Source organism: Rhinatrema bivittatum, chromosome 5 (genome assembly GCF_901001135.1).
Source record: "Rhinatrema bivittatum chromosome 5, aRhiBiv1.1, whole genome shotgun sequence".
NCBI lineage: Eukaryota > Metazoa > Chordata > Amphibia > Gymnophiona > Rhinatrematidae > Rhinatrema > Rhinatrema bivittatum.
The window spans coordinates 241,749,589-241,765,308 of record NC_042619.1 but is presented as its reverse complement, the minus strand read 5'-3'; the positions used below and the strand labels follow the sequence as shown (position 1 = coordinate 241,765,308).

At 48.8% G+C, this 15,720-nt stretch overlaps 1 protein-coding gene across 3 annotated transcripts in view; it reads right to left on the bottom strand.

The window, feature by feature from the left end:
* Positions 1 to 15,720, bottom strand: part of SCAF4 (SR-related CTD associated factor 4) — a 428,510-nt gene that overhangs the window by 285,775 nt on the left and 127,015 nt on the right. For all 3 annotated transcript variants that reach the window (XM_029603599.1, XM_029603600.1, XM_029603601.1), the window contains one exon: positions 7,012 to 7,077. In XM_029603599.1, coding sequence (XP_029459459.1) covers positions 7,012 to 7,077 — 66 coding nt within the window. The remainder of the gene's footprint in view (positions 1 to 7,011; positions 7,078 to 15,720) is intronic.

Below are 15,720 nucleotides of genomic sequence, written 5' to 3'. Positions count from 1 at the left end.
TCCTTCTTTGGAACAATGAAATAAATGGAGTAACATTCCCGCCCCCACTCTTCCGTAGGGACAGGGACAATGGCCCCTAATATCCTCAGTCTTTGGATGGTCTGGTGGACGACTATCTTCTTTGCTGCAGAAGTACAGGGGGAGACCATGAAAAGGTGTCTTAAAGGGCGAGCAAATTCTAAAGCGTAGCAGTGTTTTATAATGCTGAGGACCCATTGGTCCAAGGTGATTTTGGTCCACTCCTCATAGGAGGCCAGCCAACCTCCGACAGGAGGAGTCGCGAAGTGGACCAGCCATTCCTCATTGCAAGGAATTTATTTTTTTTTTGGTCCTCTTGGACCTTGGCCTGGTCCATCTTGGCTGGCCCTACAGTTACAGAAGGACTAGGACCAGGGCTGAGACCTCCCCAAAGTCTGTCACTCAGCACTTGAAGCTCTACACTCTAGCAGAAACATCTTTGGTTCTGAAAGCGCAAGCGGAGAGACTGAAAACCCCTAGAGGTCTTGGGCCTGTCCTCCGGTAACTTGTGCACCTTGTTATCACCGAGCTGCTTGATCAACTGTTCCAGGTCCTCTTCAAAGAGGAACTTGCCTTTGAAAGGAAGAGCCTCCCAGTTGCGCCTTGGAAGAGACATCTGCCGACCAATTACACAACCACAGGAGTCGTCGGGCTGAAACCGCCCATACAAGGCGTCTGCTCGGTAGGCTACTGTTGCTTTCAAGCGCTCTGCCTGTTTCGACTCCTCCGGTGACAGGTCCTTGGCGCTCTGTAAGTGTTGGACCCACCTTAAGCTGACGTAAAGCATGAAGTAGCTGCATGCTGCAGCCCGGATGCCCAGGGTGAAGACTTCAACAATCCGCTTGAGGTAAACCTCAAGTTTGCGGGCCTAGAGGCCCTTCAAGGCTGCAGCCCCAGCAACTGGAATCTTAATTCTCTTGGTGACTGTGGACACAAAGGCATCAACCTTCAGCACCCTGAGCAGCTCCAACATTTTTGAGGCAGCGGATATAACTTCTCCATAGCTCTGCTAACCTTCAAACCCTGTGTCCGGAATGTCCCACTCCCGGATCTCCAGCTGCTGCACCATCCAGAGAAAAAGGAAAACATGGTAGCCGGCCCTCGCAGACCAGGCATGACTAGGTCCACAGAGTCCAGGACTGAATCCTCTTGTGGGACCTCAATTCCCAGTTTCCGGAGGACATGCAGGATGAGGGGGCTAAGGTCCTGCCTTTGGAACAAGCGGACAACCCTGGGGTCATCACCCTCCAAAGCAAGAGGGGCCTCTAGGTCATGACGCTCCGAGGCCTGGTCTGTCGGGGACGGGAAATAATCCACTGGAATTGCATGCAGGTGAGCCACCGAAGTCACCGTGGCTCTAACTGAATGAGCCGTGATGTGGTCCCCCAGCTGCAGTCCTGCCTGTTCACAGCTGAAGGAGATGCAGTTCACTAGCCAGGTGGAAAGAGTCTCCTTAGTCACAGCCACCCAGAGCCTGTTGGGAGTCAAAAGAGGCAAAGAGCTGGGACGACTGCCTATAGCCTGCTGTCCGGTCCAGGTAGAAGGCCAATGCTCTCTTACAATCGAGTGTGTGAAGTGCCCTTTCCCCTTGGCTGGCATGAGACCTAGGAAGACAGTAGGCAGGTCGCTGGATTGGTTAAGATGGAAATCTGTCACCACCTTCCACAGTAACCTAGGGTGGATACACAGAACCACCCTGTCATGGAAAAATCTCGTGTAGGGCAGATAAGTCACCAAGGCTTGCAGCTCACTGACTCTGTGCGTCGACATGATTGCCACCAAGAATATTACCTTCCAAATCAAATACTTGAGTGTTGGAGAGTGCAGCAGCTCAAACGGTGGTTTCATCAGCCAAGCCAAAACTTCGTTAAGGTCCCAGGACCCTGCTGGGATCCATAGGGGACGCCGCAGCTGAAGTAAGCTACACTTCAACCACCCACAATCAGTAAGCCCCTATGGCACTGAGATGCACCCGAAGTTGGTTTTAAGCCCAGCCTCCAAGAGGTGCAACAGATAAACCAGGAGGTCCCAGATTGGGCAGGAGAAGGGATATGAGATTGTTCTGCTCACTCCAGACAGTAAAATTCCTCCATTTCAATGCATAAGACTTCCTCATGGAAGGCTTTCTTGAAGCCACAAGCACTCGAGACACCTCCTCTGAGAGGTCAAGAGGCTGCAAGATCAACCACTCAACATCCAGGCCGTAAGGGATAGTGCCCAGAGGTTGGGGTGGCGCAGCCTGCTCTGATCCTGCATGAGGCAGTCCAAAAACAGATTGGGAAGCAAACCTGTCTCGGCCAATAGGGGGCTATGAGGATCATGGTTCCCCAGTCCTGGTGAAGCTTCAAGAGAGTCTTCGCTAACAACGGTAGCGGGGGATACACATATAGGAGGCCCATTCCCCAGTGGAGGGCAAAGACGTCCGTAGTTGGCTGGCCATCTGCCTTGGACAGGGAGCAGTACTGAGGAACCTTCCTGTTGCAGGGGGCAGCAAATAGATCCACATCTGGGGTTCCCCAGAAATGGAAGATTCGATCCGCCACCTCCTGCTTCAGGGACCACTCGAGGGGGTCGAAGGTACGACTCAGCATGTCTGCCAGGGTGTTCTTCACCCCGGCCAAATACACTGCCCAGAGCAACATCCCCAGTGCCAGAGCCCAGGACCAGATCTGTACCACCCCCTGACAGAGGAAGAAAGATTTGGTGCACCCTTGCTTGTCCATATACCACATGGCAACCTAGTTGTCTGTCCAAATGAGGACCACGTGGTTGGCCAGGCGATCCCAGAAGGCCCACAGTGCATACTGCAGCACCAAGATGTTTATCTGAAACCAGGCTTCTTGGGCAGTCCAGAGACCTTGGGTGTGGAGGCAGCCTACGTGGGCTCCCCAACCTAGGTGAGACGCATCCGTGGTAAAAATAATCTGGGTTGGGGGAGCCTGAAATGGCATACCCCATTCCAGATTGAATGGGGATCGCCACCAAGCCAGGAAATCCCTGAGAGTGGGGCAAACCTGGAAGCAGACCCGGAGATCTTGGGTGGCCTGCTGCCACTGAGCACAGAGACCACCGGGCTCAGCATACATGCAGATGGGGGAACAATGTAGCAAGGATGGTTGCGGCCATGTGCCCCAGAAGCTGCAACATGCGTCCTGCCGACACTAGTTGGCTCTCCTGGATCACCCCCCGCCAGGGACTGCAATGCACAGATCCCGTCATGGGGCAAAAAAGGCCTTCACCTACGTCACGTCCAACACGGCTCCAATGAAATCAAGCCGTGAAGATGGGATTTTGGGTAATTGATTAAAAAACTCAGGGGCTCCAAAACCCAAATAGTGAGGCGTAGCGATCACAACGCTCCCACTTGAGTGTCTGTCTTGGAAAGACCTGGATCCCCAGCTGATGTAAATAGGTGCCCACCACAGCCAAGCACTTTGTGAAGACCCTGGACGTGGAGGCCAGGCCAAATGGGAGTACGCGGTATTGAAAATGCCAGCAATCCACCACAAAGCAGAGATTCTTCCGGTGACTGGGAAAGATCTTGTTGCAGGTGTAAGCATCTTTCAGGTCGAGGGAGCAAAGCCATTCCCCTCTTTGCAAGAGGGGAATCAGGGTGACCAAGGATACAATCTTGAACTTTTCTGTTTTGAGAAACCTGTTCAAGGCCCACAGATCAAGAATGGGACAGAGGTCTCCTGTTTTCTTTGGAATCAAAAAATAACGGGAGTAAAACCCATGCCCCTGTTGCTCCCGACGAATGGGCTCTACTGCCCTGGCCACTAAAAGGGCAGAGAGCTCTGCTACGAGCAAATTGGATGCGAGATGGGACCCCAAAGTGGGCAAGGGGAAGAATCTGGTGGAACAGCTATGAGATTCAGCCTGTAGCCATGTCGGATGCTGGACAAGACCCACAGATACAAAGTCACGGATGGCCATCAGTCCGCAAAGAAGCGGCTCCCGACCGGCAGGTCTTCCGGCCTTGGTTGATAGCACTGGCTTATGCGCTCTCGCAGCCAGTCAAAACCCCATAGCAGGGCTAGCCTGGGGCATTGGCTGGGACCTGGGACTCTGTAGCTGACTAGATCTGCCCCTAGCGCTTGTCTGCTGTGGTTGAGCGCAAGGGGCAGGAGGATAGTTCTTCCATTGCCTGTAGAAGGCCTCCTAGGCCCAGGCCGAGAAGACCTCTTGGAAGCCAATGGAGAAGCGTAGACAGTAGCTGACAACTGTTGAGAGGGTCTCATGGTGATCCTTCAGCTGTGCGACTGCAAGGCAAGTCAGCCAGCTGGTCCTGAACCTCAGGGCGAAGGTCCGATGCATGGAGCCAAGCGAGATGCTTTGCTGAGATGCCTGCGGCAGCTACGTGGCCCACCATCTCGAAGATGTCATAGGCAGCACACGCTTCATGCTTCCCACATACAAGGCCCTGGCGGACAATAGTCACAAGGGCTTCTTGAGGCTGCTGGGCAAGGCCATCCTCAATCTCCTGGACTTGCTAACAAAAGCTATGGGTGTATTTGGGTCATGTATAGCATAGGAAGCAATACAGGCCACCAACATGGAGACCAAGAACACTCTCCTACCCATTGCATCCCATGCCCTATTCTACTTGCCAGCCAGAGCAGAGGCATGAATCTTCAACATCTTTGCTTTCTTCAACGCAGACTACCTCTACAGATTGGTGGGGAAGCTGGTGCTTATCAAAGCTCACAGCCTGCTGCACAAGATACAACCCCATCAGCCTTCTGGTTCCCCGGGGCCACGAAGAAGCAGTTCCCAGAGAATCTCGTGGTCAGGGACCGCCACCACTTCCTTCAGGGTATCTACGAACTGGAAAATCTCCTCTGTCATAAGTTGGAATGGTATGGCTTCAGCCACAGCCTGGACAAACCCCACAAAGGTCAGGTTCTCTGGTGGGGATCAACGCCGCTCCTCCGACGGAAGATCATCGGAATCCACTGACGAGGTACTAGAGGTATCCCTTCCCAAAGGTTCATAAGAGTCCTCAGGCTCGAGACCACCCGAAGGGGGAGGCCAGGGGCACATCCTGGGGCGAAGGCACTAAGGGACCTAGGGGGACCAGAGAGATCATGACCGGTCCTGGGGTTCCAGTGGTGCAGAAGGTACCGACAATCCCTTCATCCCCGAAAAGGATTGGCTCAGAGGCCTTATGTTCTGGTGCCCGATGGGCCACCGGCAACAATTGTGTCAGGAGGATACTGAGGAGAATATCAAGGCAGTCCAACAATGGCTCCAATCCGGACAGGCATCGGCACAGGCACCGGTGATGACACCAGAGTCGGAGATGGCACCGGCTCCCTATCACACAAAGCATGTTCCACCGCCAGGCAAAGCAACGTTCCAGCTCCACCTCGAAAGCCTCCACTGAAAAGACAGGCTGAGAGGGGAGAGGAGAGGCCAGTTCCTCCTCAGGACGCCGAGAGGGGTCAGTGCCTGACATGGGGATCGGTGTAGACGGCCTTGGGCCACCGGACTTGAGGGAGGATGGGACCTCCTCTCGCCAGAGCCGCTTTGGGGGCAAGGTGGCAAGCTTGTGGCCAGCCAGAGTTCGGCACCCTGTAAGGACAGAGACCAGTAACAGTGTTTCCGAGATGTCCCACTATGCTTGTCCCGGTCTTTCCCCGGAGAAGAGGATGAGAACAATGATCCAAAATTCCACGACTTCGAGGAGACTGACACGGGTCGACCCCTGGAGCCTTTCTCCCCCGAAGGTCTCAGGGAAGGAGTGGCCACCGAAGGGTCAATGACGAAGAGTCCCCCCCCAGTGCTTGGGCGTCCAGAGCATCAATGCCTGGGTGGAGGGGTCAGACTTACCTGAACCAAAATCCTTCTCCATCTTATCCATCCTGGCCCAACGGCCCTTTGGAGTCATCCGCGTGAACAGATCGCAGCCCTGAACATCATGCGATGCCCCCAGGCACAGCATGCACACTTTGCGAGGATCCGTTAAGGCAGGGCTTCCTAAACCTGTCCTGGGGACCCCACAGCCAGTTGGGTTTTCAGGATATCCACAATGAATATGCATGAATAAATTTGCATATACCGAGCCTCCATGGTATGCAAATGTATCTCATGCATATTCATTGTGGATATTGTGAAAACCCAACTGGCTGTGGGGTCCCCAGGACAGGTTTGGGAAGCCCTATGTTAAGAACATAGTCCAAGGGCACGGGGGGCACTGACGGAAGCCCAACACTGCCATGAGGTGCACAGAAGACCTCAAGGGCACGACAACCCGCAGCCACCGAAGGAGAGGAAAACTCACCGACTAACTAGAAAAACTGACTGAAAACTGGAGAGACACCCAGCGCAGAGCAAAAAACGTACTTTATGGAACTTTTTCCACAAAAGAGAGCACGAGCTCCACCACCGCAAGGCAGTAGCTCCGCGGAGAAGAGACTGAAGAGAGACCCCACATGGATAATGGCATGCTGGGCATGCTCAGGGTGCCAGTCAAAGATTTTAGAAGTTTTCCGTGCCAGACTCCATCTGTTGATGTCACCCACATGTGAGGACTACTATCCTGCTTGTCCTAGGAGAAAGATTTAAATGCAAGTTAAAAACATGGCTATTCAAAAATGCATATAACCTAACTTAAAAACATAAGAATGCAGAGAACTACAAGAAAAGTCAAGAGAGAATAATTGAAGAATGAGTAATAAATTAACAAGAGAATGTAAGTATCTTAAGACAACATACTATTTTGTAAAAATTGTTAAATTATAATTCCTGTACTACTCGTCTGACATTCTAATACATATTAACTAAAGATCTAAGACATCTCAGATTTAGACTATTCCATGTTTATGAATACTACCTCTGAAAACTATTAAATTATTGATTTGTAGTATAAATGTTTGTAACCCGTTGTGATCTTTATATGGAACAATGGTATATAAAATGTCTAAAATAAATAAGTTTCTACAAACTGAATTTTACAATAAATGAAACATATTCAAAAAGGTCCATACATACCTTCATTAGATATTAAACTGGATGCAGCAACAGGCATCTGGAGGTCTAAGTGGGAGGTCTCACAAACTGCAAAGCATAAAAATAAAAATCCTTACTCTTTTTAGGCCAATCACCTAAACATAAGAATATAAGAAGTGCCATGCATGCTCAAGGATCCAAGATGGCATCTACAATCATTTGGAACGCCGTGGCTGCCTTTTGTTAAAGATTTCTTGTGAAAAAATTGCCTCAAATGTCCCACTCGACCAGGAAAAGGCGTGCAAGGGAGAAAGCTTACCCTGGGCTCCCCCCAGATACGTCAGTGACTGGACTGATGGACAGTCATGTGGTTCAAGGGGGTTTGAAATCGGCAGAGGAGTCACTTCTGCCGGGAGCCGCTGAGGAGATGCAGGTCTCCCTGCCAGACTCAGAAACATCTTTGTCCCCGATTTGGAGGGAGGCACCGGTAAACCCTGCCACACGCAGAAACCCAGAAGAGAACCTGGTGGGGACGTCTGCCAGTGATGCAGGCCACAGAAACCTCCAGGCAGGGTGTCTCGAACCGGGAAAGAGAGGGTGTGGATGCCAGAGCTGGAACACCAGACGAGTTTGCCGGTAACTCAACCAGGAGAGATGATTCTAGGACGAAATCTGAGAAGTTTTTCTACACCTTTACCACCAAGTCCGAGATTTTCCTTGGCTAAGCCTAATCTGGTAACTCTGGATTCATTGTGGGAGGCTACTGAAGGTCTGGGGAATTTATTATCTAATCAGTTAAATTCCTTGGTAGAGAGAAGTAATGACCATGAAATGCATCTGCAAGTTGTGGAAAATATTCTAAAATCTAACGCTCAGCAAATTAAGGAGGTTAATACAACTATGATTTCTTGTAAGTCTTTACAGGAATCTTTTGTAAGAGATAATTCATTGTTATTAAGTAAGATTAAAAATCTTGAGAACGCTATGGAAGGTAAAAACCTTCATTTTGTGAATTTCCCAAAGATACCTTATATACCACCAAAAGACATGTTTAAAAGATATGTAATGGAAATTCTCAATATTCCTGAAAATGCTGTTCCACCTTTGATACGAGCGTTTTATTTACCTTATTTAAAAAATAGACGGGAACAAAATCAGATGGAGACTACCAAGGCAAAATTGACAGAATTTGAAGTGGAGCCTGTTATGCCTGCTTTAAATGTTTCAGAACTTTTGGAGACATCGGATTCAGCTCAAGCCATTCCGGTGGCATTGATTGTGACATTTGCATTGGAACCTGATAAACATTGGGTTTTGAAGCTTTTTTTCAGACCTAGATAAGAATCTTTTTTGAGCTTGCAGGTTAGGGTTTTTCCTGATGTGTCCAAGATGACACAGAAGAAGCAGCAATTTTTGCTCCTCAGATGTAAGATCCAGCAAATAGGGGCCTTTTTCCTACTAAAATTTCCCTGCAAATGTTATATTCAAGTATAAAGAAGCTTATATCTTTTCTTTCTACCATCACAATTGTTACAATTTTAGATTGATAAAGTAGTAAATGTGACAACTCAGGATAATGATGGGTAATTATATGGATATCTCTCAGTAACTGGCTGAGTTTTCTCTCCTCATTATAATTAAAATCCCCTTTAGAGGTGCAGATTTATTTTTCTTTTTATTTGTAGTACATATTATAGCGGTATTGGATCCAGCAATAATGGAGGATTTAAAGCTTGGAGTACGATTAATGTTAATATGATGTTTTGATTTTGTAATGTTACTTAGTACTTCAGAATTTATCTATTAATCAAGATTGTTCTTGATATGTAAACTGATATATGCATAAATAAAAAAAAAAGAATGGCCTTGCTAATCAGCACACAATCCATAGAGTCCAGCATATCTCAGACAGTGGCCCACTGCAAAAAGCAGATCCAGTTTCTTGTTGCTCACTCCCAGCAACAAGTCGCCTAGTTAATGGAGAAATTACTTACCTGATAATTTCGTTTTCCTTAGGGTAGACAGATGGACTCAGGACCAATGGGCATAGTGTACTCCTGCTAGCAGTTGGAGACGGATCAGAATTCAATCCGACGTCAGCCCTAGTACATATACCCCTGCAGGAAGTGCAGCTCTTCAGTATTCTCCTCGAAAAGCATTGTGGATATATGTAGGACTGAATAATTTGAATAATTTGATTAACTTTTTAACTTGGATAACGTGATTAACCTTATAACTTAATAGATTTGAACCGCTTGAATTGGTTATAGCTGGAGACCGCCAATGCCCTCAACCGACAAATGTCGACACCCGGTAGGATGGGTGTCCTAGCTGAAGGAAAGCATGGCTTACCCGTGAATCCCCCGAGAATTCCATGAGTAATGGCAGCCGAAGGTGGAATGCTGAGTCCATCTGTCTACACTAAGGTAAACGAAATTATCAGGTAAGTAGTTTCTCCATTTCCTAGCGTGTAGCAGATGGACTCAGGACCAATGGGATGTATAAAAGCTACTCCCGAACCGGGTGGGAGGCTGCCCGTGACCCACTTAGTACTGCCCTTGCAAATGATGTGTCCTCCCGAGCCTGAACATCCAAGCGGTAAAACCTGGAGAAGGTGTGAATGGAGGACCGTGTCGCTGCCCTGCAGATCTCGGCGGGTGACAGCATCTTGGTTTCCGCCCAGGATACTGCCTGGGCTCTAGTAGAATGGGCCTTGACTTGTAAAGGCGGTGGCTTGCCTGCTTCTACGTAGGCCGCCTTGATGACTTCTTTGATCCAGCGGGCTATGGTTGCTCGCAAGGCACCTTCCCCTTGCTTCTTCCCGCAGTGAAGGACAAATAGATGGCCCGTCTTTTGTACGGATTCAGACCTTTCCAGGTATCGGATTAAGAGTCTGCCAATGTTGAGATGGCGTAGACTTGGAGCCTCTTCCAAATTATTATGTTCATCTGGCGATGGTAGCGAGATGGTTTGATTGAGATGGAAGTGAGACACCACTTTGGGGAGGAACGACAGTACTGTGCGTAACTGGATAGTTCCCAGGGTGAGTCTGAGGAACGGCTCCCGGCAGGACAGTACTTGTAACTCGGATATGACAGCCCGAACAGACTGCCAGCAGGAAGGCTGTCTTCAATGTTAATAGTCGGAGAGACAGGCCGCAGAAAGGTCTGAAGGTGGTTCCTGCTAGGAAATCTAGGACCAGGTTGAGGTTCCAAATAGGCACCGGCCTCTTCAGGTGTGGTCGGATGTGCTTGACTCCTTTCAGAAAGCGTGAGACATCCGGGTGAGAGGCTATGCTGTCACTCTCGCTCTTGGTTCCGTAGCATGACAATGCAGCCACCAGTACCTTGATGGAGTTGAGAGACAACCCCTTCTGTACGCCGTTCTGCAGGAATTCCAAAATTGCGGGAATTTTGACTGAGCGTGGTATGATGTCGCGGTCCTCGCACCAGGCTTCGAATACTCTCCAAATCCTTATGTATGTTAGGGATGTGGAGAACTTGCGAGCTCAGAATAGGATGTCACTTACTGCCCCCAAGTATCTGCTCTTCCTCAGGCGAGTCCTCTCAATGGCCAGACTGTAAGAGAGAATAGAGCTGGATCCTCGTGGAGGATTGGTCCCCGTTGGAGCAGGTCTCTGTGTGGAGGTAGCGGGAGGGGGCACTCCCTGTCAGCAGTCTTCGCATGTCTGCGTACCACGGTCTTCTTGGCCAGTCCGGGGCCTCTAGAAATACTGGTCCCCTGTGGTGTTCTACCTTGTGGATGATTGCGCCCAATAGGGGCCATGGTGGGAAGGCATATAACAGAGTCTCCTGTGGCCAGGTCTGTACCAGGGTATCGATTCCCTGGGACTGGGGTTCCCACCTGTGGCTGAAGAAACTGGGCACTTGGGCGTTGGACCGGTTTGCCAGGAGGTCCATGGCTGGTGTTCCCCAACGGTTTACTATCAATTGGAATGCTGTGGTCGACAGTCTCCATTCTCCTGGGTCTAGACTTTCTCTGCTGAGGTAATCCGCAGCGATGTTGTCTTTCCCGGCAATGTAGACGGCCGAGATCTCTTGAAGATTCGCTTCCGCCCATGACATTAGGAGGTCTATTTCCAGAGACACCTGTTGGCTTCTGGTTCCTCCCGGACGGTTGATGTAGGCCACTATTGTGGCGTTGTCAGTCACTCTGACCGCTTTGTCTCGGAGTCTGTGACCGAACCATAGGCAGGCTAGTCTGACTGTCCGGGCTTCTAGGCGATTGATGTTCCATCCCGCCTCTTCTTTGTTCCATTGCCCTTGGGCGGTTAGCCCCTGTCAGTGTGCTCCCCCATCCACGTAGCCTGGTATCCGTGGTGAGCCGGGGCAGTGGGGACTCTCCTCATTTGTTGGCTAGTTTCTCTAGTTCGCTTCCAAACAGGAGTGTTCCCTTGAAAGGCATCCTTGTCAGTCTCGTTTTGGAGGGTGCGTCAGCTGACCAGTTTCGGAGCCAGAGTTGTCTTCTGGATGCCAAGGAGGATGACACTCCTCTAGTTGCAGTGCGCACCAGATCAGAAGCGGCATCTGTGATAAGCAGGCGTGTGTCACCACGGCACAGCAGGCCGCAATCTGTAAAGACATAGCTGAGATGTCAAAGGACTGTTTGAGGATAGATTCCAGACGTCTGTCTTGAGTATCCATGAGTGCTGCTCCTCCCTCCACCAGGATAGTAGTGCACTTCGAGACTGCGCAGACCATGTCATCCACTTTCGGACATGCCAGGAGATCTTTGGCGGCTGGGTCCAGCGGGTACATGGCTGCCAGAGCCCGTCCCCGTTTGAACGTAGTTTCCGGGGCATCCCATTCTAGGCCAATTAGTTGCTGGATGGCCTGTAATAGTGGGAAATGACGGGAGGTCTGACGGAGTCCCTCTAGTAGAAGGTTCATCTTAGGTTCCCCTGAGGCACTTGTGCCCGGGATAGCAAGCTCTTTTAAGCTGTGTGTGACCAGGTCTAGAAGCTCGTCCTTGGTGAAGAAGTGTCTCATGGTTCGGTGGGGCTCTGCCCCGGAGAAAGTTCCCCTTCCTTCAGGGGTTCTGAATCCTCATCAGAGTTCTCCGTGTCCCCGAAGGTGGGACTTCTGGGCGGTGGGATTGCTTCCCTAGGCATAGAGGATCCCGGAATGTTGAGGTCCTCTTGTGGCACTTGTGGCCATATTATAGGAGGCCCCGGTTGCATGTGGATGAAGGTATGCAGACCTTTGAAGAATTCCACCCAGGAGATAGATGCTGGGTCTAGACTAAGGGGCGCTGTGCAATGCTAGGTCCGGCGTACTGTTCGAGAGGCCGGAACCCGTTACCAGCTGGGGAGGGACATGAGTTGGGTCCCCTAGGGCCTCTTCGCACTGTATACAGAGGGCCGTGGCCTCTTCATGCTGTGCAGCTCTAATGTGGCATGCTGGGGCAAAGGCCCTGAGCTTTGAGTTTCTTTTCCGGTGGTGCCATGGCTTGTGCACGTAAAATACAGTTGTGCGCTCCGGTGCGTCGAAGTTGTGCGCGCTCAGGGAGATGTGCGCGCTGTTGTGCGCACAGGTCGAAGTTAGGCGCCCGGCATAGTAAGCGCGTGGCTATGCTCGTCACTTGTGCGCACTGTACTTGGGCGCGCAACGTTGTGCGCACATTTTGTGTGCACAGCTCGCCTCTGTGCGCACGGATCGGAACGGAGGACAGGGCGGCGAACAGAGGAAAATGGTGACGGCGACCACATGGACAATATGGCGACCACCTCAGAAGGTCTCCACGTGGGAGGACTCTCGGATCTGACCGGGGTCTAGCCTTGCTAGGGCAGATCAACCCGGTGGCACTGGTCCCGGCTGGCGACCTGTGCGGCTCCTCGAGTTTCAGAGACCGGAGACTTTTTAATAGATTTCTACCTTACCTTGTCTCGGCGCTTCCCGGTCTCGTTCCGGGCGGTCTCCGGCTGCAGGGGGAGAGGGAAAATACCTTCACCGCCGCACTCGAGGTTGCACCCGCTGCCTCTCAGCCTCACCCGATGTCAGGGTCTAGGTCCCCGCTGAGGGTCGGCCGCCAGACTGAGGCTTACCTCCGAGGGATCGCGGAAATCACCCCGGGAATTCTCAACTGGGGGAGGGACCCAATGGGTGTCAACGCAGGAGAGCAGGGCTCGTCTGAAGAGGTATGATTTCTTCTTAATTTGGTTTTCTTTGGTAAAATTACTCTTAACGCTGTGCGAGCGTGCATAGAGTCCCTAACTGCTATGGAGATGGAAAACATTATTAACTTACATATTAGTAACATTTATTTTAAAATATATATCCTTTTATAATAGTATTAATCAGTCTTCTAATCTTGAACTACAAGATATCGGTCCTCTAATCCTGAATTACAAGAAATCACTAATTAGTATAAGTTACTCCCACATTCTGTCATAATTGAATTGCTATTTTTGTTTTGATATTCTAGATCCTCCAGTTCTCTTCCCCCCCCCCCCTTTTGAAAGTATTGTTGAGTTTTTATCGTGTATTAATCTAATATTTTAGTTACATTATTATTGTTCATAATCTTATTTTGCTATAATTTAATTTTATTGTATACCCTGTTGCTAATTTAATGTTCTCTGTAAACCGAGGTGATGTTTGCTAACGAACCGCGGTACATAAAAATCTTTAAATAAATAAATAAATAAAATAAATAAATAAATAAAAATACTGAAGAGCTGCACTTCCTGCAGGGGTATATGTACTAGGGCTGACGTCAGATTGAAATCTGATCCATCTCCAACAGCTATCAGGAGTACACTATGCCCATTGGTCCTGAGTCCATCTGCTACACGCTAGGAAATAACTGTTAATGGATTTTTCCTCCAGAAACGTATTCAATCCTTTTAAAATCCCACTATGTTCAGTTGCTGTGACCACATCCTTTCGCAACAAATTACAGTTTAGTTGTGCATGGAGTTTAAAAAAAAAAAACCTTCCTCTAATTTAGTTTAAATCTACAACATATTGGTTTCAATGAGTGTACCCTAGTCCTAGCATTATTTAAAAGGGTAACTATTCCCTATTTATCTTTTTCACCCCACTAATTATTTTATAAACCTCTGTCATATCTCCTCTCGAATATCTCTCTTCTCCAAACTGAAGAGTCCTAACCTGGTTAGAGCCCTTTTCCTCATAAGGAAGCAATTCCATCCCCTTCACCATTTTTCTTGCTCTTCTCTGTACTTTTTCTAATTCCATAAAATCTTTTTTGAGATGGGGTGACCAAAACTGCACACAATACTTAAGGTGCAGTTGCATCATAGACCTATATAGAGGCATTAAAATGTTCTCGGTTTTAGTTGCAATTCCTTGCTGAATAATTATTTTAATAAATTGTTCAGCCTTTGACAGCAATTCTAACATTTAAAGAGTTCGGGACTTGGCCGAGCAAAGCACAGGTATTCAAAATTCACATGCTCTGACCGCCTCCAAGTTCTTCATCTAAGTATTTAGTCAGATTAAAAATATCCAGATAATTTGAAGGCCCGGAGGGTAGCTAAATTAGCTGGATATTATATTCAGAGGTATATTCAGGAGGTAACTGGATAAGGACTGCCAGAAAGCAGTCATAAAGTTAGCCAGATAATGTTGTCTAACTTGGACTTTATTCAGAATTATTCAACAGAATCACTTATCTGGCAGTATTCCCCAGAATATCCCAGTTAAGTTTTCCAGCTAACTTTGGCCAGATAACTTGTCTGCTCACCAGCTTACTGACTACAGATCTTCAATTGTTTTGACACAGTAAGTGATACAAAGCAATACTGAAATGACAGTACCCAAGAGGAAACCTGCAAAATTAAATACTTTGTTTCTGTACAAGCTCCCTTCACCATCGCTGGAATCAAAACTCCATGTACTCACAACATATCAGAATAGTCCTTGTGTAAAAAATACGTGTGGGTGTTAGAATGCTAGGGCTAGATCACAATAACCTCAGTGACAGCGCCCGATTTGCAAAATAAACTCCTCACATAAATTGCCACCATCAAAGCGTCAATTAGGAACAAGAGATAACAGAAGCACTACCTGAAAATGTAACCAAGTGTGATTCAGAAGATAATGAAAATGAATTCCTGCCTTTTTCCCTCGCATATTTGTCTATCCAGTTTTAAATTATGCTTATATTCAAAGATATAAAAATAGAATATGCAAAGGTATATAAAACAAAGTAAGATTTTGGTGAGACTAACCTTATAACAAACACACCACAATAAAGTGCATGGCTGACATCCATCTGAAGTTATTCAGCCACAGTAAGATAATAGAATTAGAAGCCGTTAAGCCCGTTAAAACAGGCAAGATACTTGTTCCAAATGCCAGCTAAGTGTTGTGTGTGGAGGTGTCAGGATGTGTACTCTTCCCCCCTCCACCCTCTCTCCCTTTGCACTCCCCCCCTTGCACCCAATGCTCCCTCTTCCAGCTCCCCTCTCCTTTTACTCTTCTGCTGCCCCAACCCCCTCCCACGTTCCCACTGCTCCTCATCTCTCATTCTACCAATGTTCCTCCTTTGTTCCACAGGTCCTCTCCTGCAGCCCCTTCCCATTCTATCACCCGCTGGTCTGCCCCTGCAGCCCCCTCTCCCCTCATTCTTCCATTACACTCTCCTTTCCCTCACTGCTCCTCGCCTGCCCAGCATCCTTCTCTTCCTTATTCTCCCACTCCTACTCCACCTCCTCTGGCTCTCCCCTTTCCTCTTACTATCCTCCTTCTAGTCCCTTTACTGCGA